The 26,299-nt window shown below is 36.3% G+C and overlaps 1 protein-coding gene across 2 annotated transcripts; it reads left to right on the top strand.

The window, feature by feature from the left end:
- The first annotated feature begins 1,199 nt into the window (after positions 1-1,199).
- LOC106057915 (adhesion G protein-coupled receptor E3-like) lies at positions 1,200-23,846 on the top strand. 2 transcript variants are annotated; one of them, XM_056007267.1, is made up of 8 exons: positions 1,200-1,456; positions 2,811-2,969; positions 4,454-4,633; positions 13,390-13,840; positions 13,871-14,189; positions 14,582-14,877; positions 17,733-17,955; positions 21,165-23,846. In XM_056007267.1, the coding sequence occupies exons 1-8, from the start codon at positions 1,343-1,345 to the stop codon at positions 21,325-21,327; spliced, it is 1,905 nt and encodes a 634-aa protein (XP_055863242.1). In that variant the 5' UTR covers positions 1,200-1,342; the 3' UTR covers positions 21,328-23,846. The 2 variants fall into 2 exon arrangements, with proteins under 2 accessions (XP_055863242.1, XP_055863241.1); XM_056007266.1 differs by having other exon boundaries at positions 13,390-14,189.
- The last annotated feature ends 2,453 nt before the right edge of the window (positions 23,847-26,299 follow it).

Below are 26,299 nucleotides of genomic sequence, written 5' to 3'. Positions count from 1 at the left end.
AAATAGAAATATTGAAAACAATTACTAGCATTTAAGATCACCAAGACCTCTCGTCACACAGACAAAGATGCTGTACTGACCGTACACTGGTCAACTGTCCACTCAACTGTTTTAAAACAGCGTGGCATCACTTTTTATACACCCCACCCTAACCTACACAAAAAGCGGAAGTACAAATAATAAATTTGGTACTAGCCTATAAAAAATAGAATACATAAAAATATAGCTCTGGGAGCGCAAGCTCACTTCTCGTTAAAATCTCTTACACCATTGTGAAAATAATGATAAGATAATAATAGCTGATTGCATTACAAAGGAAGGTTTTATTAGTAAATATCTATATACACAAATAATGACTGCATAGCCGTGTGGTTTGCACTTTGAACCTTCGACTCAATGTATCCGGTTTGAACCCTGCCCTCTGTTTGGAAGAGGATATAATGATCTTCCATTCTGAAGTAACTTTTAAAACATGTGAAACAAAACTAATATGATGAAAATATGGACATTTGCAATAAGATTCTGCTAGCTATGGAAGAATTGAATGGGGTACGAGATACACCCCCCCTCCCTGGGTGTAAATGAGGTCATTTAGAACGAGTCTTAAACGTGCATGATGAGAGAATGAAATGTATGATGGTAATTAACACCTGTATTGGGAGAAAAATGCATGTACGATGGTAATAGACACTTACAGGCCGTCACAGGTACAGGAATAGAAATATTGAAAACAATTACTAGCATTTAAGATCACCAAGACCTCTCGTCACACAGACAAAGATGCTGTACTGACCGTACACTGGTCAACTGTCCACTCAACTGTTTTAAAACAGCGTGGCAGAAATAAAATCATGTATTATGATAAGACACCTGAGTAATTGGGTGGAAAAAAAACATGTATGATGGGGTTAAAACGCACATATATATATAGCTCCTTCTTAGTGGTCGAAGATGAACACATTTCTCATCTCCTATGAACTCGAAGATGGCTGTAAAGTCCAATCCTCGCTTTAAAAAGCCGGCCGCATATGTGGCATGGGTGATTAGGTCAGTTGCAGATAGGCCTGCTTCTTCTCTCAGCTTTTTGTTGGTTCGGCGCTCTTTAGCCCTTGCCATAGTAATAGACAACAGTAGGTTGGGAAGAAAAACACATGTATGATGATAAGAAGTGTACTTTGTCGTTCAATTAGAAATATGTATATAATTTATGTTGGTCTTCATTTTCTTATAGTCTCGTGTCTAAAAGATTTCTTCTCGGAATGTCTAACGTTCTCTTGATGTTCAACACATCGTCAGGTATGATTTAACCAGTGAATGTGATCCAAATGACCCTCAGAAAGTCATGGATGCAGACATCGTTCAAGCCTGTCACGAGACTAACGGCTCAAAGTACCAGATTTACAGCTTTTATGATGGCCAGTATTACAAAAATATTTTCTGCTACATTTGTGGAACGGTAAGACCACATCACAAAATATTTCAGTAGCTATATATATATATATTAAAATTAATACCTTTTAACATTAGCTCCACGTACATATTTTTACAAATAGAAATGTGGAAGCAGTTTTTTTAAACAGTATGTCTTGGTGTTTTTTTTTGTTGTTGTTTTTTTTTGACAAGGGGACATTTTGTGTTTATGATCAGACGTGTCGATATACAGCTTTAGATCTGCAGTGGTATATGATGCTACTTAAGCGGAGCTTGAAACATTGGGGCTGTAACTAATAATTACAAACATAATATACATAGCAAGGCAGCACAATAGTTACTGGCTTAAGAAACGGAACGCTGTTAAGTCCAGACAACTCCACTTATTTGAAAGTTACTTGTTTGTGTCAAGTCAGACACTGCTAGGTAATGTAAGCAGGTCCATGGTTTGTATATTCATTGAAGTTTATTTAATTCAACCAATTCCCTTGTCCGCTCAATAACTATTGTACCCTAATGCTGCAGTGATGTGGTGAGGGTCCTAGTTTTACGAAGCTGATATCAACTCACTCTGTCTGGTAAAAGGTTTGTTCACGTTATTTCTCCAAATACATTGTCTGATCCTGTTGAGAATTTTGCACAATAATTCATTGATATAGACAAGACATAAATCAATTTTAAATACTTAACCAATTAGTTCATTCTGTGCTGGTATTTAACTATTTTGTTTGATACCAGTATTCACAGATACGTCTTGTATGTAGGGTTTTATCTCCTTAGGTAATTGAACACGTTATTTCTCCCACACCCATTCCCGGATCAAGTTGAAGTCTTAAACAATTTTTTATTGTAACTAAAAAAACACGAATTAAGTATAAAATTAACCAATTAGTCAATTAATTATTGATAATTAATTTTTTGGTTTTAAATCGAATAGGGAAAATATCATTTTTAACTGTAGAGTTCTTTCCCTTAGATATTTCTTTTAAAGATTTTTTAAAAATTGTGCTGGTTATCACTGAAGGTGAATGTATGCACATTTTGTATTTATCTATTTAATTTTTGCGTTTCAAAGTGATGGATGCTTCATTTTTGTACAGTATAGAAACAAATTGTATTACTTTTGATGGTATAAGTTTCTTTTCTTTTTATTTTCATAGTGCACTTCGTTATAAGTAGATTAAATATAGCTTAAGTTTGAAATAAGATTTGAAACCAACAATAATATTTGTAACTTGGATCTACTCCTTTGCGTGTAAATAATCTTTAATACAAAAGTATACTTTAGTAGCTGAAGAGTTAGAGGAATATGATATAACTTTAAGATTTAAAAACAAATGACAGCAAAACTTTTTTTTATATTTTTTTTTATCATTCAGATGTTATATCCATTTGAGATGATGGATTGGTGGTGCTTTGACAGTTTTGTAGATGGAGACATGAATCTTTATCGTCTGCTGGTCAACATTCATGGCCGAGATCAAGAGAGCAGTAGCAAACATTCTGTCTGTAATGACACTTTTTGGCCAGCACCAAACGTTCGTATTACCATTGGTTTAGAAGCACTTAAGTTTTCTTTAAGAACATAGAAATAGTTCTATTCATTATCTTATCTTATATAATACAGATGTTGTGGCTCATTCGTCTCGCTGCTGTATTGAGAAGGCATAATCCCTCGAGTTCAAACTCAAGTCTTATCAAAATGTAAAATACAATAAACATGCATATATAAACTTTATATTAACATATAGCAACATTCACCCAGATACCTCCTTCTTCCCCCCTCCCTTCACCAACAGGCCCAGCCAAGTGATAGGATCATAGCGTAGTGAGACATGTGATAGAATCATCATGCAGTGAGACAAGTGATAGGATCATAGCGCAGTGAAACAAGTGATAGGATCATAGCGCAGTGAGACAAGTGATAGGATCATAGCGCAGTGAGACAAGTGATAGGATCATAGCGCAGTGAGACAAGTGATAGGATCATCATGCAGTGAGACAAGTGATAGGATCATAGCGCAGTGAGACAAGTGATAGGATCATAGCGCAGTGAGACAAGTGATAGAATCATAGCGCAGTGAGACAAGTGATAGGATCATAGCGCAGTGAGACAAGTGATAGGATCATAGCGCAGTGAGACAAGTGATAGGATCATCATGCAGTGAGACAAGTGATAGGATCATAGCGCAGTGAGACAAGTGATAGGATCATCATGCAGTGAGACAAGTGATAGGATCATAGCGCAGTGAGACAAGTGATAGGATCATCATGCAGTGAGACAAGTGATAGGATCATAACGCAGTGAGACAAGTGATAGAATCATAGCGCAGTGAGACAAGTGATAGAATCATAGCGCAGTGAGACAAGTGATAGAATCATAGCGCAGTGAGACATGTGATAGAATCATAGCGCATTGAGACAAGTGATAGGATCATAGAACAGTGAGACAAGTGATAGGATCATAGAGCAGTGAGACATGTGATAGAATCATAGCGCAGTGAGACAAGTGATAGAATCATAGCGCATTGAGACAAGTGATAGGATCATAGAGCAGTGAGACAAGTGATAGGATCATAGAGCAGTGAGACAAGTGATAGGATCATAGCGTAGTGAGACATGTGATAGAATCATAGCGCATTGAGACAAGTGATAGGATCATAGAGCAGTGAGACAAGTGATAGGATCATAGCGCAGTGAGACAAGTGATAGGATCATAGAGCAGTGAGACAAGTGATAGGATCATAGCGCAGTGAGAAAGTTAAACGCATGAAATTGCGCTAAACAAAAACATTGGTAATAATATTTCTAATCACAAATATTTATTGCTGTTGCGCACATCTGTAATCTTAGTAATTGAAAACAATGCTTTATCTAAATAAAATAAAAGCAATTATTTTTTTTATATATTTTCTTTCAAAGTTAAGAATTGATAAACTAAAAATAATTAATTCATTTTAAGATTGCCTAAAGAGCAATCCAAATGAGCAGGAATTTACTTGCATTGAAATTGTGTCTACAGGGAGATTGTCTTCAGCTGCGATGTTCTCCTGGCAAGACTTTAAAGAACGGAACTTGTGTGACAATATTTTCAGAGATCTGTGGCCTCGTGTACAGAGTGAGAGCTCTACTTATACCCAACGTCTTGAGCACTACCATAAACTATACGACGGCTGATATCATGGATTTGGCAGCAGACCAGGTTGTACAAGTATTAGATAACGACCAATCATGTAGATTTAAGTATTTTTCAGATTTATTTATTTTTTACCTAACCCTTAATCAGTAAGCTTCGGGCAGAAGGGGGTGGTGGTGTTCGTTTTGTCTGTCAAACCACTTACAAGAAGAAAAACTTGGAATAAAAAATTATTCTTCCTTGAAGCTCTGCCCAGACATGGTAGAGGGCTCGGGATTTAACCTTTAGGCAGCATTCAGCTGAGTGACGATGCCTATACCAAACTGTATCAGGACTTGTCAAAATTTTGGACACATCAGCTGTGTGTGTATTGGGGGGGGGGGACTGCTGTTCGGATGACATCCTCCCTACCTCCGACCACAGCTAATGCCCAGGTATTTTTTTCCTTTATGAGAGGATCAATAGCTGTTACGCGACTGAAACGAGCCATTATCTAATATATAAAGCTGAAAGTAAGAGGAGATATTGTTTCGTATCTCACTATCCAGGCTCTCTGCAAACTGCACCATACACCACCAACTTAAAGAACTTGACAACTCAGGGCTCCAAAGTAACGTAACACTTTAATAGGTGAATAAATAACAGCAAATACTGTACAATTGGCAATACGTACACTGTACAAATATGTCTCCGATAACACCGTTCCGCCGTATCAACTCTTGCACTGGCCTCTCCGTCTCGTTCCGGGCTTGCACTGGGATCAACAGTTCAGGACTGACTACACACACTAGGCTCGTTGTGTCGGACTCGATCGCTGACCAAGATCAAGACGCCAGCCGTCTCAACTGTACTTAACAGTACTCCGCACTGAACCGTCGTAATGCTCCGCACAGAACCACGCCGCTGAACTGTGCTGTAGTCGACCGGACTGTAGTGGACCTTCTGTCGTGAACCTCCTTTCTGAACCTCGCTGTATTGAGCCCCTTTTCTCCACCGTCTTGACTGCGACACCTCCGCTCTTATATAGGGTCCCTACTGGCCTTCTCGAACCGGACAGAACGCCGCTCGACATTTCTAGGTGGTCAGATGACTACAACTCTCGTGACGCTCCTTAGCTTTGTTCACGACGGCGATCCTTCCCAAACCGTCCTGTTGACACTCGACTCGGCTGACCGTCGTAACTCGTCACGGTTGCCGCTCGTCTAGCTGACTACACTCACACCACTACCCCCATCTGTGCCACCACCAGGTTTATAACAGTATGTATGTATGTGTGTCCCACATAGAGATCAAAACCATTTGACTAATCTTGATCAAACTTGGCATAAATGTTCCTTAGATAATGGCGGAGATTGTAGTGTATGTTAAATGTCCCTACCACTACCGGAGGGCCCTAAAAATAGATTTAATTGGATCTCTATTTAAAAAACAAAACTTATTAACAAATCAGGTAAACCTGTTTTTATTTGGTATAAATATGACGGATGAACGGGTAAACCCATTTCACGATCAACTTTTCTTTTCATGGCAAAAAAATTATTTGAAGAGAACTTTCTCCATGTTAATATACTAGATCTCAATTCAAACCAGTAGATCAGTTATACCAAAGCTAAGGCCCGCAGGTCGCGGGTAATATCCAGCTAGTATTAATGTATATATATATATATATATATATATATATATATATATAGGTTTTCCCAACAAAATAGCGCGGACAAAATAGCGCCGACAAAATAACGCCGACAAAATAGCGCCAAAAAATAGCGCCGACAAAATGCATTTATTTGTAGACCCGAGAATTTCAACGTCGTTGGCAAAGTCCAGGTCCGTCATTCGGCTTTGTTAACACCATGCAATACCGGAGGCATTCTGATTCATTACTCTCATAATGTAGTCAATGGCTACAACGAAGAGGAAAAGGAAAAAAGATGCACTTCTGTCTCACCCCTGTCTCAATGCCAAAGAACTCATTTGATCCTCCTTTTTTGAAATGCAGCAACTAGATTGACTGGACGAATTTTTCAGAGATGCCATATTCTCTAACTATTTTCTACAGTGATTCTCGATGGACACTATGAAACGCTTTTTTAAAGTCTACGAAACTGATCGTTAGCCGTTGTTGGTATTCGATACTTTGTTCTATGATATTTCGTAGGTAGGAAAGATCTGCTCCGCACATAATCTGCCTCTTCAGAAGCCTGTTAGCTCTTCTCTGAGCCTCTCGTCTACAGAACAATGCTGAAACATTTTCCAGGGACAGAAAGGAGGGTAATTCCTCTCCAGTTGTTGCGATCTTCCAGGTTGACCTTTTTAAGATGCTTTACAATCACTCCTTTTCGACAGTCCTCAGGACTTTAGAAGTTTGTCAACAGAGATTTAAGAGATCAGTCATTCTGTCAACAAGGTACTGTCCCCCGTGTTTTAGCATGTCTGCTGACACCATGTCTAGCCCTGGTGCTTTGTTGTTATTTAGCACTGCAATGCTCATGAAAACCTCCTCTGTTGTATTTGAATCTGTCTTGACCTTGAGTTCATTGTTCGGAGAAGGGTCCTTGAATGTGTATGTCAGTTCTTATGACGGTTGGTTGAGGGTCTCTTTAAAGTGCCCATCTTGCATCCTGTTCTTCTTTCGTTGGCAAAGTTTTGCCTTGGTTGTCTTTTATTGGTGCTCCATGTCCACTCTTGGCTGCAGTGAGATCCCGAAAGATACGATGAAGAGTCTTTGTGTCATTCATGCATGCAGCTTCTTGTGCCTCTTGGCACTTTTGTTCAACCCAGTCCCGTTTATCCCTCCGACAACTTCTCTTTACTTTCAGATCTGCTTCCCCATAGGCTTCTTCCGCTTAGAGGAGATCCTGTGTTGCATTTTTCTGGTCTCGTCTACGTTTGACATCTTTTCTCTCGTCGATCAATGTGCATGTTCTGTCATGTATCCACAGTTCTTTTATGAACCTCGCCTTCTTCCAATGAATTCTTCCGATCACTCAAAAGTGGTATTTCTGAAGGTGACCCTTTCTTCTTCAAGGTCAGTCTATCTGCAAGTTTCAATTGGAAGTGCCCTGTAATATTGCAGTCTTTGAGCTTGTCCACGTGAAACGGGCGGGATCGTGTGGCTCTTTTTGGTTGGCGTTTCATTTACAGCTTACATTAGCCACTGTAAAGGTCGTGGTCTGAGCTAATATTTTCTGCGGGTCCGCACGTCTAAATAAATTACCTCCATCGCTTGGAGATACAAATGTCATCTATCTCATTGAAGGTTTCTCCATCTGGTGATCATTATGTTTGCTTTCGTATTTGTTTGTGCTTAAAATATGTGTTTCCAATTGAAAGGCTGCTGGGTGCGCAGAGAGACATCAAGCGCTCCCCATTATCCCTTATATTTTATGCAGAACCATACGGATCTATTACGTATTTAAAGCCAGTTTGGTTGGGATTTATTTAAAAGTCTCCCATACGTTTCCTCAAGTGTGGTTTGAAGTTGATTAGAAAAGATGTCCTTGGCGGCATCTTCTGCTTCTTCTGTCAGGCTGTCCTATACTTAGATGGTAGTGATTTTGATTTGGTTTGTTTGGAGTCGAGCTGTAATAATGGGTCAAAGACCGGCTTCTAATCAACTAGCGTGGAGGCTTCTATTTTGGACATGACGATGCCTACACCACCAGCTTGTGCTGAATCGTGTCCTGGGTGTATTATGATCTTGCCATCACTGGATGTTTGTCGACTTGACGTCCACCGCATCTCGCAGATTCCAAGGATGTCCAGCTGGTAGGTGTCAAACTTTTTAACAGTTGGGCCAGCTTACCGTATTTGGTTTAGGATTCTTATGTTCCATATACCAATTAGGCTTGGGTTCTTTGTATTGAAGGGCTGGCCATGTAACGGGTATTGGACTTCTGGTTGTGTTTTCTCCTAATGTTTATACCTGATTTCTCATTACGGTCTTTGTAAGAAATTGGCCCAAAATAATTCTAAATATTTTGAGCTTATGAATAATAAAAAATCGTATGGCTACATTATAATTGATGTACCGTGTTAGTTTAATATATATTTTATATTACTAGATAACTAAAAATTACTCTTTGTATAAATAGACGGTTCCCGGTCACTTCATCCCCGGTCACTTCATCCCCGGTCATTTCATCCCCGGTCACTGAATCCCCGGTCACTTCATCCCCGGTCATTTCATCCCCTGGTCACTTCATCCCCCGGTCACTTCATCCCCCGGTCATTTCATCCCCAATTAAATATTTTATATATAAATATGATTATGTAGAATGCTTTCTTTTTTACATTTTATGACATATTACTAATGCGTTTATAGTGTTTCCTCTTCCACTTTGTATTCTTAATGAGAAATCTAATATTATATGGTAAATCTGGATGTGTACTTATCTAAAGCGTAATGATTAAAGGCCAAGGTGTAGTGCAAGTAGTGGGAATCTTTTGAGAGATAGAAGTGCGATTAGAATAATTATGACCGTGCCGCTGATAACTTATCATCAAAGGCCAAGGTGTGGTGCAAGTAGTGGAAATCTTTTGAAAGATAGAAGTGCGATTAGAATGATTATGACGTTGCCGCTGATAACTTATCATCAAAGGCCAATGTGTGGTGCAAGTAGTGGAAATCTTTTGAGAGATAGAAGTGCGATTACAATAATTATGACCGTGCCGCTGATAACTATCATCAAAGGCCAAGCTGTGGTGAAAGTACGACCATGTTTCACTTTATTTGATTTTTCAATCGCTCTTTCTTGAAAATGGGCGAGTCATTTTTAGCCTTGTAATAAGGTTTTATTTTTTTCTAATAAATGCGGTCTTCCTTATAAACATTAAAGTTACAAATTGTGTTATAGGACTTTAGTTCTATCGATATTTCATTTCTACATGTATATGTAAGTATGTATTTTGTTTATTGATATTCACTTTAGATATCGAAACTGGTGGGGGGCCTACCCGTCATGATAAGGTTCCTATAGCCTTAAAATTATTTGTTTGAGTGCTTATTGGAAATAATCTTGCATGTATATTTAGGGTGTGATTCTCTCTCTCTCTCTCTCTCTGTCATTTAAATAAAAAAGGAATACATTAAATATTGCTCATTTAATGCTTTTTAAAATTACAATTTGTTAGATAAAATTATCAGATGATGAAAATATCAGGGGATGAAGTGACCGGGGGATGAAGTGACCAGGGGATGAAATGACCGGGGGATGAAGTGACCGGTGGATGAAGTGACCAGGGGATGAAATGACCAGGGGATGAAATGACCGGGGATGAAGTGACCGGGGATTAAATGACCGGGGATTAAGTGACCGGTCACCAAATAGACATAGTTTTCATTATTTCTGTAAGAAGAAGTCTTATGAAAACTTCTTGTTCATAGTACCCTTATTCTAGAAAGGCATGATAAATATAATTATACATAAATAAATAATGCCTTAGTATTTTTATTGGTAATAGTTTTTGAAATTCTAACTAGATTATAAAGATAACTTGTGTTCTTGCACCATTTAGAGATGGCACACAATGTGTCTGTCCACCTCTTCTTAGTGTTTAGAAATGAGTGTACTATAAATTAGGTCCTGACGTTGAACAGTTGATCTAAAAGTATATTCAATATTGTATAAATAGTAAATCTACTAAGTCTGATCTAGACTAGCCCTAGAATTTTGAGTCGGAGTCAACCCAGCTCTAATGGGACCTGACATTAGTTGGGCAAAAATAAAAGCGGTTTGTCGTTGTGCTGGCTAAATAACACATTCGTTAACCGTAGGCCACAAAAATAGATGACCTTTACATCATCTGGCCTATAGATCACAAGGTCTGAAAGGGAACTTAAGCTCTACTATTATATAGAATAATGTAAACAGTAGACGGAAAACGGTGTAACCTCTGGGACAAAAATCGACGAATTATAACTAGAGCCACCTATTGTGTTATAACTAGAGACACCTATTGTATTATAACTAGACACACCTATTGTATTATAACTAGACACAGCTATTGTGTTATAACTAGACACAGCTATTGTGTTATAACTAGACACAGCTATTGTGTTATAACTAGACACAGCTATTGTGTTATAACTAGACACAGCTATTGTGTTATAACTAGACACAGCTATTGTGTTATAACTAGACACAGCTATTGTGTTATAACTAGACACACCTATTGTGTTATAACTAGACACAGCTATTGTGTTATAACTAGAGACACCTATTGTGGCAACACGACAAGAATATGTCCACGGTAACCTTCGGGATACCACATTGAACATGACAGCCTAGAGACACTTGGGTGAAGAAACTTAAGGATGAATGTATTTGTGGTGAACTTGATTTTGGACACACAGGAGTTCCCCATATATTTCGGCCCTTGCACAATGCAAGACTAAGACGATAGATAAAAAATTGACTGGCCATTTTTTAGTGGGAGGGTGAGAGTTGTTATGACACGATTAGGAATTAATTATTTGTCTCGGAAATAGGGGAAGTTTTGACTTCTTGACAATGACGTGACTAGTAAAAACAAGGATAGGGTTTTAGAGACAGAACAAAATAGAAGTCGACGTAGACAGATTACTTCAGGACAACGTAGCAATAAGTCACAGTTTATGAACGTCTATAGAGTTAGCTGACATTCGATGGTTCCCTTCATTGCTATTAAACTTGTTCGACATTTAGTATCAGCTTTGACTAACTTCTATTGCTTGTTCGGCCTTTCGCAGTTATTATTGGATTCTGCATTACCTTTAGTGTTATCTCCATTTAGTTTATTTGCAGTAGACACCGCGAAAGCGCCTAACAAACGACATGACAAACGAACATTCACATTTGATTAGAGTAACACCTTTAAAAAAAAAATCATTAAATTTAGAGACCCTTCAGGATAGCAATTATACATAAAACACTGAGCACTTTTAATGCAAAAACAAAACCAAGTAAAATACCCAAAAAGACACAAAGATAAAGGCCTACTCATTGTTCCATATGCTATGAAAATTTGTTTAAATGCTCCTTCTTCCCTAGTGCCGTAAGAGCATGGAATGGGTTGCCTAAAACAGCCAGGATAACCAATGATTTAGCAGGGTTTAAGTGTAAAAAAACTTTTTACCATACAGACAGACAGAGTGTTAGTATAACCTTAGTAAATATTTATAATCCCTCAAATTTACTGGTTTTGGTCTAGATCTATTACAAATTTAATTGCATGACTCATCCAAACTAATTGATACACTTCGTGTAAGCTTTTTTTTACAATACCTCTATTCAAGTCACTCCTTCATTGATGGTGGAGGATGGAACCTGGACGCTGCACTCAAAAAAACAACTCTATTTTCCTATAAATTTAACAATTTATGTATATCGCGGAGAAAAGAAATTGCTAGCTCGTTAGCCACACAAATTCTAGTTTGACCCTTATAACTTTTCAAAGTAAAAAATAAATACATGTACATTTGGCTAGAGACTATATCTAGGTCTAGAGCCAACATGGCGTAGTCAGCCTTATTAAGGTATAACTGTAAATATAAAGTTGCTTCAATTTTATTAAAATTTATAAGTCATGTTTATATTTTTACGTAAATATAATATAGATAATATCTAGATTTTAGATCTAGAAGTAGATCTAGACTAGATCTTAAGAGTTCTAAATCAGAACTTTTGGTCCAGTGTAAGATCTAGATGTCCATATAAAGAAAATACCAATACATACTCGCCTAAATCTACCTTCCTTGCTGGCTGAAACAGTGATTGCGTAAGTTCTAACACTGACGGCGTCACGGGTTCGATACTTTAATTCTAATTGAGCCAAAACAATGTTTTTTTAAATTATTTTATTATTTTTGAAAGTTTAATAATGGAGGTATTGTCATTTTGAATATATATATATTTTAAATGTTTTTCTTATTTAAAGTATTCTCTAATGTTTCTCTTGTTTTAATGCTTTTTAAAAAGCCTTTTTGGAAATATTGAAAATAAAATACTAATGTTTGATAGAAAGTTTGCGTTTTTTCGCAAATTACGGTGGTCAGGTTGGGAATCTGTCAAAACAGGTTTTTAGTGAGAGTCTAGGAGGTAAAAGAAATCTGTGTCCGGAATTTCACGTGAATCTGCTCAGTGTGTCAGTGGTAACTTGCATATATTTACGTACAAATATCAGCGAAGCTTTGATAGGCCTTTAGATCTACTTAGAAGACAAAAAAAAAAGTGCAATTTTTTTCTGACAATTTATTTATTAAGCTTTCCCGAAAACGATAGTCCTTTCAAGAAAGCGATAGTCCTTTTGAAAACTATGTTGGATCTGAACCTAGATTTAGTTCTCAAGCCAAATTTAAATTAATTATTTTTTTTACTTGAAAAATTATAAAAGTCAAACTAGAGTTAGCTAGTAATTCTTTTTTTCAGCGATATAAATAAACTGTTTAATTTTTAGGCAAAACTTTGTGCCGTTTTTTAGATCGGCGTCTAGATTCCTCCACCCACCCTCCAAGTTCTAGGTTCATTTTAGAAGATTTTAAAAAATCACAAGAACTTTGCAAGCTGCAATATATCTTGATTTTTTATTTCATATTTTGTTTATTCCAGTTTTGTAATCTAATCTGATTAGAAAATGATTTTTCCATTTCAGGGCTGCGAAATAAATAATCACAAAAAAAACAACTTACAATACGGAAATATAAATTTAGTTGTTATATTAGTTTGGTTTAAACATGAACATACAATTTGTTTTGTGTATGTTGTAGTGTATCCTAACACTAAAATGATTCTTTAAAGGTACTTAATAAAAACCTCGCCATGTTTGTTTAATTATCCATTCTGTAGATGTCAAGGCGTCTTAAAAATATAAGTGATGGGCTCAAGTATCAGTTCGGCATTGCTACTGACAAAAATGTAACTGCCACAAATCATGCAGTCCCCGTGTTATGGAGCGACATTTATATTTTAGCCTCGAGACAGCTGACCAGAGATACATTTGAGAAGATAGCCCTAGAGATTGTCTTTCGTGACAATGCAGAAAGTGATTTCATCTATATCAACGTCATTAATAAGGATTGGTTTCGTTTCCATGGTTCCGATAAAGATCATCTCTGGCTAAATAATGTCAATGTAGATACGGAACGTATGATGAACTCTTTGACTATTGGAATTGAAAACAACATCCTCTTGTCAACAGTTCTGCTATGTACTTCTATTACTTTTCACAAATCAAATTATACTGTAGCTTGGAGTGGAACAAATTTGGAGGGGAACGTGACAGTGACAGTGGATGTAGGTGGGAGTGTGACAGTGACAGTGGATGTAGGTGGTACAATACTAACCATTTCAAACATGTCTGACATGAATAGCATGGAGGTCACTGAAAATGAAGAGTTACATGTCTGCACAGAAGTCTTGGAGAAATATGTCAACGAGTTAAGAAAACAAAAAGAAAAGAGACCGATAGTCATGGCAATGAATGTTTTAACTTACGTCTGTTTGTGTGCATCAGAGTTATGTCTCTTGTTCACTTTAGTTACGTACCTTGGATTTCCTGAACTTCGAACTGTGCCAGGTATTAACAACATGTTCCTCTGTCTGAGTCTTCTACTTGCCCAGTTGGCCTTGGTTCTAGCATCTAACATGTAAGTCAAGATTATTTTTGTTTTTATTTTTTTTTCTTTGAATTTTTATCTTAATTTATTTTTACTCAAAATGTATCAAATATACTCGTAGTTTCATGAAACAATAATCCTAACAAGGTATTTTAAGAAACGACACTGTACACAACGTGGAGTTTGTTATTTGGTTATATTCCATCAATGTATATTACGTTTTTAATATTTTACATTAATATTCAAAGTGGAGTAAAAAAAAAAAGATTTGTGTTTGAACTGGAGAGCTTGCAGACTATATAGAGCTTTAAGTCCGCTTAGTTTATTTGAATCTGGTACCAAACAAGGAAATGTTCTATATCTACTAAGTAGAGTTAGTAGAACTGTAATAACATAGTTCAGTTTATTTCATCTCTCTACAGATCCGCTCCCAGTAATTTATGTACAGGTGTAGGTCTAATCACACATTTCTTGTGGCTATGGCACTTCACTTGGAGTTTCTTGTGCAGTCTTCACATGTTTCAAGTGTTTACAGCCACGGTACCAACTCAGTCATTAAATGGCAGTGGCAAGTTCATTCTTGTTGTTCAACTGACAACGGTATCACTGGTTCTCCCAGTAACAGTAGTGCTTGCTGTCATTATTTCATCCTTTGTAACATCGCACACTATTGGCTATGGGAGGCTGTCCTGCTACCTTGACACAGCTTATCTGATTGGTCAGTAGAACATTCGTTTGAAATGTATTAATATAAAAAACATGAAATACATTTTACTCTTTTAATTCTTTTATAAGATCTGTGGACTAAAAACACATTTTTTTTAAATGGTGTTTTCCAGTGGCGTAGCTAGGGTGGGGGGGGGAGGACAATTTGAAAATTCCTCCGGGTCCCCACTTGAGGGGGGCCCCCAAATGAGTGTTTTTTACATTAAATAATGATGGCTAATTCCTAGTTACGCCCCTTGTGTTATCTGTTATCTGCTATGCTTGTATAAAATGTTAAGATTATAAGTGTATATGTTAGCATAGTATTAAGTGTAGTGGAAGACATAAAAACACGATATGACGTTATTAAAAAAAAAAAAAAAAAAAATCAAACATTTAAAATTGGATTGAAATGAAGCGAACAAAAATCGATTTGGAAAAAATGAAAGTAGTGATCATTTATAGTGCTTTGTCGGATTTCTAAAAGTGCTTTGTGATTCCAAGGAAATATTACTTTGAACTCTGGCGTGGGAGAAATTGTAATCAGCTTCTCAATTCTATCTTGCAATATGTAATAGGCTCTATGCTGATTGTAAAATAAAAAACAAAGAGGAAGTAGAAACTGTTTGCCATTAAACATTAGAATGTTGGCTTTATAAAAACAAACTGGGAATGAAAATTGTTTTAGGGCAATTGATCACTGCAGTTTCGATCGTGAACTGTGTTTTGTTGTTGCCCAAGGCTATTAATAATAACAGGCTGAATCTTTACCTTCTTCGTTCATTTCAAGCTGGAAAATGAGTGATTGGTTGTGAAAGAATCAGTCAGAAGTTCAGCAGCTTTGTAAATATATTATAGATTTAAAATTTCGTTTTCACAATAAGGAAAAACTTTAACTGATATTCATGGGCGTATCCATAATTTTTTTTTCGGAAAAAATCTCCCCCCCCCCGGCCAAAGATAATTAGGCCTAATATATATGTGTGTGTGTGTGCATAATTAATCTTTATTACATTATGACCCTTCATTCTTTCGGAAGACGTTTATTGTACCCTAGAATAGGTTCTTCCTGGAGTTAGTGGAAAAATTGTAGACTCCCCACCCTTGATAGCAAGGGGATCTGGGGGAGCGCTGCGAGCTCCCCACCCCCAGCGCGGGGCGAAGCCCCGCCGCCAACCACTGTTTCCGGTATTGAAAGCCAACAAAATGCATATTCTGAGGTATCTACAGTGCATTATCCTGCTATTAAAACGTTTTATTTCAAAAACCTAATGTGCTAGTCTTACTGACTTAGATTCTCCCGCACCGTTCGGCGCATTGGGTGGCAAGCTGTTTCCACACAAATCTGTCACTGGCAATGTCTGAAGCCTCTTCCCACCTGCTCTAATGACTTACATGAAAGTGTGGCGCCAATTTGTACCAGGATGCCATCGCTACTCTTATTATGCGTAATTGATTTTGTCAGAGAACACATCCCGCTAACCTCATGAGACTCTCTGTCACCTTACTAAGGGTCGACATAGGATTTCCTTGAGTTTAAACTCGATCTCTATAACTGACTCCTAAAATCTGATTTAGCCATCCTTGATGTACCACATTCAGTGTTTTTCAATTTCGGCAGATGACTATTCTTATCTTATATAATACAGACGTTATTTAAAAAAAGAAGATGATTACGTCCTGTACTTTATTAATGGAGCCCAGCCACTGGTAGAAATGTGTAACCTCTCTTGACTATGTTCTTGGAATGACTGTATTTTGCTTAGATTTTATATCGAAAAGGGAAGTTTTATCGTCAAAATCATCTTTTTTTTGGGGGGGGGGGGGGTTAAACCCCCAATTAGCTACGCTGATAGAATTTGATGACTAAAGTTTGCTTTAGAATAATATTGAAGAGAGGGTTTTTTTTAACTCAAAACCATCTGGAGGGGTTTTAAACTTTTTTTTAAAAAGCCATCTGGAGGAGGGGAGTTTAAACTTAAAAACCCCCATTGGCTTGGCTACGCTCAAAGAATTTTAGTGTGTAATTCGATTTTTTTTTCATGAAGAGGTATTTTTAGCATCAAACTCCGCTAAAAGGGCTTTAAACTAAAAAAAAAAACTTTGGCAACGCTCATAGTATTTTGAGTGTGTAATTTTTTTTTATATTGAAAAGGTATTGTTTAGCTTCAAACCCCGCTGAAGGGGGTTTTAAACTCAAAACCCCTTTGGCTACGCTCATAGATTTTAGAGTGTGTAATTTGCTTTTTTTTTATATTGAAGAGGTATTTTGTAGCTTCATACCCCACTGGAGGGGGTGGGGCTCAAACTCAAAACCGATTTGGCTACGCTTATAGCATTTTGAGTGCTTAATTTGCTCTTTTTTTATATTGAAGATGTATATTTTAGCTTAAAACCCCGTTGAAGGGGGCTTAATATCTAAAAACCTTTGGCTACGCTAATAGAATTTCGAGTGTGTAATTTGCTTTTTTTTTATATTGAAGAGGAGGCTTTATCGTAAATTTTGGAGGGGTTTTAAAATCAAAATCTTCCTTAGCTGTGCAATAGGATTGTCGTTTGCATTTTTTTAAATTTTGTTTTATAGAAGAGGGTTTTAAACTCAAAAACCCCCTTGGCTGTGCTGGGGCAAGTTGAACCCCAACCCACCTGGCTACGCCATGCTGATATTTATAGCTTTTTCTCTTCAGTCATTAACTGTCACACATTTTGACTTTCTTTTTACTTTTTATTTTCCCTGATCATCGCAGGCTATTTTGTGCTTTAGTTTTGACATGCCATATGAGCACTGCTATTCAAATCATAGAGCATTAATAACAAGATTAGTGAAATGTTCTTTTTGTTATATCTTATGTGTTTGTGTTTATCCAGGATTGTCTGTGGTGGCTCCAATCTGTTTGGTTTCTCTTTGCTGCTTAACATTCCTGGGCATAACCATCGCCAGCATCCATAAAGTCAATAAGATTCTGAGTCTCGCATCCTTGGAAATGGACCAATACAGAAACTGTTTACTCTACGTGAAATTGTCCTTTGTAACTGGAGTTTATTGGATAGTGACCATTATCGCTGAGGCTCTCGACAGCGATATCTTGTGGTAAGTAATGTATACAGAAGTTTCAAACAGAATTTCAGCTAACAGGCTGAGAAATATATTTTGTTAAACCTTACCTCTTTATGACAAATGTATATTTTAATTACTACTAACGTTGTCTTAAAAATTGGTATGTTTATGTCCTTAAGTTTGGGCTTTAAAAAAAAGTTCTCGAAAAGTAGATACAAATTTAGCGTGGGCGACAAATTCAATAAAAATTATTTTGTTTAATATCAATATTAAGAATGTTCGTAGGATTGTAGTAATCCGACTTTTAGTTCTTACAATCATCTTTAATGTGTAAATGAACAAATGAATGAAAGAATGGATTAGTAAGACACACGGATAGACAGACAGAAAGAAAGATAGATAGGTAGATAGGTAGATAGATAGATAGATAGATAGATAGATAGATAGATAGATAGATAGATAGATAGATAGATAGATAGATAGATAGATAGATAGATAGATAGATAGATAGATAGATAGATAGATAGATAGACACGCACGCACACACACAGAGACAGAAAGAAGCACTTACGGACGAATGGATGGTTGGTAAATACGAACAGTTTGAGATTACACCTAGATCTAGCCTTTGATTGACTCAGTGTTTAGAAAGACCATCGGTTTTATTTGAATACACACAGAGAGCTGTGAAAGAGTAAGAAAATGTCTAGAACTAAGGGAAGACCAGCACAGCTCAACAATAAGTTATCTGGTAAAGCAATTAAAAATTCTACAAGGTTACTACAACTTCTTGTGTTAGCCTGTCCTTCATTGCAAAGAAACAATACAACGTTTAGTGATTTAGAAGCACTACCAGTATTTAGTGTTATATAGTTTCTATTATTTGTTTTAGATTCTGAAGTGATCACATGGTATTGTGGTGCTTTTTAATATACTGTTATATCTTTGTCTTACAGTACTTTACCTAAGTTTCTCTAACAAGATAATCCTGTGATAATTTAACAATTTACAATAATGACAATATATTATGCATATAATGACTCAATTAAAATATTAACCAATTAGCCAAATAATTCTTGGTAATCCGAAACTCTAGTAGCTATTAGAGTTTACAAAAAGTATATAAAAATTAAACACTTAACCCAAAAAGTAAGCAGACAGCTGCAGAGTGAATACATAAACAATGTAATATCTAAAGACAACAACAAAAACCTATGGTCATACATTAAGTCTAAGAAAATGGAAACAACAGGCGTAGCGCCATTAAAAGATGAACATAACATAATACATAATGATAATGAAACTAAAGCAAACATTCTAAACAAATACTTTGCATCAGCATTCTCAGCCGCAGGAGACAAAGACATATTACTGAATTTGAACCAAGTAGACAACATAGAAGATATAGTAGTACAAGAAAATGGAATTCAAAAACTATTAGCCAACACCAAACCAAATAAAGCTTCTGGACCTGATGGTATTCCAGCTAGATTACTCAAAGAACTAAGTAATGAGCTAGCCCCAGTGTTCAAAATACTCTTTCAGGCTTCACTTAACCAGGGCAGAGTACCAAAGGACTGGAAAGAAGCTAATGTCACCCCCCTATTTAAAAAAGGAGAAAAATCTGACCCAGGAAACTACAGACCAGTATCACTTACCAGCATCACATGTAAAATCCTAGAACACATAATATGTAGCAACATCATAAACCACTTAGACAAACATAATGTCCTCACACCATACCAACATGGCTTTAGGAAATATAGATCATGTGAAACACAACTAATAGGACTAATTGATGATTTTTCAAAAGGTTTAGATAATAGTGAACAAATAGATGCTATCTTACTAGATTTTTCTAAGGCTTTTGACAAAGTTCACCACCATAGTTTGCTTAAAAAATTAAAATATTTCGGCATTAATGGTCCACTGCATCAGTGGATTAAAGACTTTCTGATAGGGAGAGAACAAACTGTAATAATAAATGGCTCTAAATCAACACCGATAACAGTAAACTCAGGTGTACCTCAAGGAACAGTCTTGGGTCCACTACTATTTTTAATTTACATAAATGATTTACCAAATTGCATTAGTTCAGGAACAAAAGTCAGATTATTTGCAGACGATTGCATAATATATAGAACAATAAAAACAACACAAGACACAGATATTTTACAAAGAGAATTAGATGATTTACAGAAATGGGAATCAAATTGGAGCATGTCTTTCCACCCAGAAAAATGTCAGTTGTTAAGAGTAACAAAAAAACTAAAACAAATTAATTCCACTTATCTTATTCATGGCAAACCAGTAACACAGACTAAAAACGCAAAATACCTAGGTGTTATAATAAATGAAAAACTGTCATGGAATCCACATATTGATGAAACTACAAAAAATCAAACAAAGCATTAGGATTTATTAAAAGAAATTTCTATAAATCAAATAAGAACATAAAACTAAAATGTTATTTAACCTTGGTTAGGCCAATAATAGAATATGCATCCTCTGTTTGGGACCCCTCAACTCAAGAAAACATTAAGAAACTAGAACAGACACAAAATAGAGCAGTGCGATTCATAACAAACGAATATTCACATTTGACTAGAGTAACACCTTTAGTAAAATCACTAAATTTAGAAAGCCTTCAGGACAGAAGGCTCAAAAGTAAAGTAGCAATAATACATAAAACACTGAACCATAATCTTCAAATACAAAAACAAAATTTAATAAAATACTCTGAAAGACACAAAGATAAAGGCACATTCCTCGTCCCATATGCTAGGACAAATTTGTACAAATACTCCTTCTTCCCTAGTGCTATTAGAGCATGGAATGGGTTGCCTGAGCTAGCCAGGAAAACCAGTGACTTGGCAGAATTTAAGTCATTGGTTAATATGCATGACTAAATGCATGACACGTAGGACGTAATCATCTTCTTTTTTGAAGTAACGTCTGTATTATATAACATAAGATAAGATATTATGACTAGATAGATTTTTCTAGCTTTATACTTTCATGATATTTTAGGGTAATATTTGGAAAAAAGACAAATGTGGTTTTCTGTTCTAGACATGAAGAAATATTTCATTACAAAATGATTTTTGTTTTGAGTAACGGTGAAAATTATCCCATTGATGGCGCTTCAATTTTAAAGGGACCCAAACATTCACATTAAAGAAAAATGTTCCTTATTTTTTATATATGCATGTTAATATTTGTATTTCTGACCACTCTCCTAGGATTATTTCACTTCTATTGAATGGTCTTCAAGGCGTTGCTATATTCGTCTCATACATGTGTAACAAAAGAGTGTATCGACTGTATCTCTCCAAGTTCTTGTCTCAACAAACTTCATCACTACAACAAACTTTATCAGTACAACAAACGATGACTAGTGAATGAAACTCAACATCCTAGCACGGCAACAAACTACAATGACCAGTCAATGAAACTTAATATCCTGAGATAGCCAAGACAAATATGTTTATGCTTCATTGAATCTCATAATTTGCAGTTGTTTCTCTAAATTAAAAACAGATGACATGCATTACAAATAATTAACTGACAGCCAGGTTTTAAAATATGCATTTCTATAGATTTTTTAACAAAGTTTATATCAACTATTTCTGTCTGTTTGTCTGTCTATGTGGTAAAATTTTGTGCACGTTATTTCTCTCACACCCAATCTCGGATCCAGTTGAAATATATTTTATTTGCACAATTATTTCTTGAACCAGACAAAACAAGAATCATTTAAAAAATTAACCAATTATTTAATTAGCTATAGGTAATTAATTATTGTGTATGGTATTGAACAAAGGAAAGAAATTGTACTGGCAGATGTGGTGGTATAAGTTGAATTAGTCCCCTTGAGGAGGGTTAGAGTTTGAATTCAAGTCGTACAACTTTAAAAAATAATTAAAAAGCGACCACGGTAACATTTACATTCTGGTCCCAACTGGTTCAAACAAGTGATAGGATCAGAGTGCACTGAAAAAGCTAAAAGCATGAAATTGTGTTAAAGAAAAACACTTATTATCGTTAGTCTCGATCTATTAAACATTCAATGACACAACTGATCCAAACTTATTGATATAATTACACTTAATTTATGTTTTGGTTTTAAAAAGTATTTTATATGTTTTTCTTGTTTTTTATATCGATTAGAGGCTATAGAGCTACTCATTCTGAAACAAAACATCAACAATTTTCTTAGAGGCTATAGAGCTACTCATTCTGAAACAAAACATCAACAATTTTCATCTCTATGTGAAACTAAAAGGTTTACGCCCATAAAATTATGTATAGTTTACTTTTCAAAGAACAGTGTAGGCCTAAGTGGAGCAAATAAAATTTGAACGACTCATTTAAATCTTTCACCAGTCTTTTCTATTTTAGTTATTTTTTGAATAAACATTTAATTCTTGCAGAATAATTCGCTACAACAATCTTGAGCATATAACATGCTCCACGGATAGCCTTGGAATGTATTGCTTCTTTATAGTTTCATTGGTAGTATGCATTCTAAGGATCAAATTTAAAAATGTTTCTTACGCTCGTTGACAATATTCCTCTAAAGAGTTGCCAAGTCAATCATGGGATGGCTACCAACATTCCTCTGACTGAATGGCAACGTTCTTGAGATTGACCTACAACCAGGGCCGGTCTTAGGCCACTGCAGCCAATGCGGCCGCAGTGGGCCCCGCACATTCATAGGCCCCGCGCGATGCGAATTCTAGGTGTAAATTATTAAATTAAACCATTTTAACTTATTAAAGGGTTCCTGGAATTCTCCTGAAATTATAAAATTTAAGAAAAAGTCATGAAAATCTTCTGAAATTATTAAAATCTTCTGAAAACTGATGCAAATCTCCTTAAAACAGACAAAATTGTCATTTCGGGGTGTCATTCAATATGGAAAACGCCAATCCCACTCGAAACAGCTTTGTCAGCTTTCATTTAATAAAAATGTAATAATAAGCCGAATTTTAACAAAAACAAAAAGTTAAAATACTTAATTTACTTTAATAGTCACTGGCATACAAATATAGATCTGAATCAATCTTGACCTCTTCGAAAAAGAAACAACGATATTTTGCTAGTCGATAGTAAATCTAAAAGGCAGATCTGAATGTTTATAGGTGTTTTGTTGGAAAACTACTATCTACAGTAAAGTTAATTTAACAGTGATTTTGTACTTAGTAAACAATAAATAAAATGCAAAGACGAATTTATTTTCTAATACAAAATCTTAATTTTCACTTATTATCTTATTACAACGCAAATTAGGCCCCGCGCAATCCGTTTCGCATAGGGCCCCGCAACCTGTAGGACCGGCCCTGCTTACAACATACTGACTTGCATTACAATATTCTTGGTGCAGGTAGGCCTACTTTTAAAATTCTTAGACCTTCCACAAATTTAATGAAAATGTCTGGCCCTTTTGTTGCTCCCTTCATGAAACGCATGTAGGAAAACTCTTCAATAACAGAACATTTTTCTTTTAAATAATGCCAATGTATATAAAAATAAACCTGTATGTTATTTGTTGTTGTTGTTTTTTTTCATAGTAAAAACAAAACGTGGCGGGCCAGATGAAATTTCTCGGCGGGCCAGATTTGGCCATCACTGCTTTAGACTGACTGAAAACATTCTTTACACTGACTGACAACAATCCTCAGACTGACTGACCCCTTTTTTAGGATGACTTACAAACTACGTCCCGCGGGCCAGATCCGGCCCGCGAGGTGCTTCTATCCGGCCCGCCGAAGCATTGGAAAAAAATGTTAAAAACAAAGGTAAAAAATTATAATGTTGAAAAAAATATTCTCTTTAAGTTATGATTCTCATCATTCTTTGATAAATTTCATCTTTTTGTTTGGTATTTTAATATTCATAGTAAATATTTTTTTATTGTAAGAACACAAGTGTTGTTTTTTTCAATGGCGATAAAACTTGGCAGCTATTTTTAATTCTTGGAAAATTCCGCTACTGTCTTGAGCTAGCTGTGTTCTTGACAGCTTGTGTGTGCAACACAGAACATCATCGATGCATAGTTTTGGGTCGTGTTCTTTTCATATCAAAGCGATAGGTACCGTCAGTGTTTCACGTTTATGATTGAATGAAATGGGAGAGAAACGAAATGTGGACTATGAATGTAGAAACTTTCAGGAAAAGTTGGACAGATCTTTACTTTTGTTGTGGAATATGATAGTAAGCCAACATGTTTGATTTGTAAAGAAAGTGTGGCTGTTTTTAAAGAACATAACATTAAAAGGCATTATGAAGCCAAACACATAAACACATATGGTGGCATTCTTGGTTTGAGCCGCGAAGACAAGATTGCCAAGTTACGACTAGAGATTGGGGGATTGACGAGAATATTTAACAAAAAGAGACCAGAAAATGAGTCTGCGATAATGGCCAGAGTTGCTCACATCTTAAGTAGAGCAATGAAGACTTTTTTCCGATGGCGAATGTGTAAAAAAAAGTGCTTGCAAGCAGTGATGGAAGAAATTTGTCATGAAAAAAAGAATGCAGTAGAAGCTGTCAGCCTTTCTCGCAAGACAATTACAAGGCGAGTGGAAGATATGGGGGTAAATTTTCATTTACAATTAAAAGACAGAGCAGCAGAATTCGAAATGTTTTCTACTGCTGCTGACGAGTCCACTGACATAACTGATACTGCTCAAATCTTGGTATTTTTTATTTTTTTTTTTTTGAGGAAGAAATAGCAATTTTGATATATCAGAAGAGCTAGCAGCTATGAGGAGCATGCATGGGACTACAGCTGGAGAAGACCTGTTCAAAGAAGTGTCAGCCATCATTAGAGGACCTTGCTCTTCCTTGGAATAATTATTTGGAGTGACTACTGATGGCAATAGAAATATGGTTGGATGTCACAGCGGACTGACAGCAAGAGTTATTTAAAAAGTTGTTGAATCAAATGGAACTGAACCCCTGCGGCTTCACTTTATCATTCACCAACAAAATCTCTGTGATCATGTCATCATGATTGTCCTCAACACTGTAAATTTCATCAAATCACAAAAGCGTTGAATCACAGAACTTTCAAAGATTTTCTGACAGAAATAGAGTCCGAATATGAAGACGTTCTATATCCCAGTGAAGTGCGGGGGGGGGGCCTGGTTAAGCCATGGGAGGGTATTAAAACGTTTATTTCTATTTGAGACACGAAATTGAAATATTTATGACCGATAAATCAAAACAAGTGCCACAAATGAACGACTCCTCATGGCTGTGGGATTTGGCTATTTTATGCGAGATCACATCACATCTAAATGAACTCAACACCAAACTACATGGGAAAGACAAATTGATTTCGCATGTGTATGCAGACATATGTGCTTTCCAAACAAAATTGGAACTCTTCATTTAACAGGCGGAAAAGGTGCATCTTGTCCACTTTCCAACCTGTACCACTCTACAAAATGATAAGCAGCTAAATATGCCTTTCCGTAAAGAAAGAATGATCAAACTTCTGAGGCTCTTGATGGATAATTTCAGTGAAAATTAGTGGATTTTCAGAATTTAAAAAATGAGATCCGTCTTTTTGAAAATCCGTTTGCTGCCGATGTGTCAAGTGCCTCGACAGATCTGCAACTGGAACATTGACTTACAAATCCCTGCTTGTGTCAAGTGCTCCGACAGATCTGCAACTGGAACATTGACATTACAAAGCCAGACATTCCTGCTTGTGTCAAGTGCTCCGACAGATCTACAACTGGAACATTGACTTACAAATCCAGACATCCCTGCTTGTGTCAAGTGCTCCGACAGATCTGCAACTGGAACTGATTGACTTACAAAGCCAGACATCCCTGCTTGTGTCAAGTGCTCCGACAGATCTGCAACTAGAACTGATTGACTTACAAAGCCAGACATCCCTGCTTGTGTCAAGTGCTCCGACAGATCTACAACTGGAACATTGACTTACAAATCCAGACATCCCTGCTTGTGTCAAGTGCTCCGACAGATCTGCAACTGGAACTGATTGACTTACAAAGCCAGACATCCCTGCTTGACAAATTTCAAGTGATGCAGACCATTGACTTCTACTCCGTGTTACCTGCAGAAACTTTTTCAATTCTTCGAAAACAAGCGCTAAGGATGATCACAATGTTTTCAAGCACTTATTTGTGTGAACAAACTTTCTCAATGAAAATTAAAGTGGCCCGCAGACCAAATAAGGTTGGGCATCACTGACTTACAACATTCCTCAGACTGACTGACTTTTTTATTTTATATTCCTCAAGTAAGTAGTTGATTGCCAAAAGTTGGTTGTCAACATTTCTCCAGAAGGCTGCCAACAAATTTCACACTATTCAATCTCCCTCAGATGTTCTATAGACTG

Source organism: Biomphalaria glabrata, chromosome 12 (genome assembly GCF_947242115.1).
Source record: "Biomphalaria glabrata chromosome 12, xgBioGlab47.1, whole genome shotgun sequence".
In the NCBI taxonomy this organism is placed as follows: domain Eukaryota; kingdom Metazoa; phylum Mollusca; class Gastropoda; family Planorbidae; genus Biomphalaria; species Biomphalaria glabrata.
The sequence above is the reverse complement of the archived record's forward strand: the minus strand, read 5'-3'. Positions and strand labels throughout refer to the sequence as shown.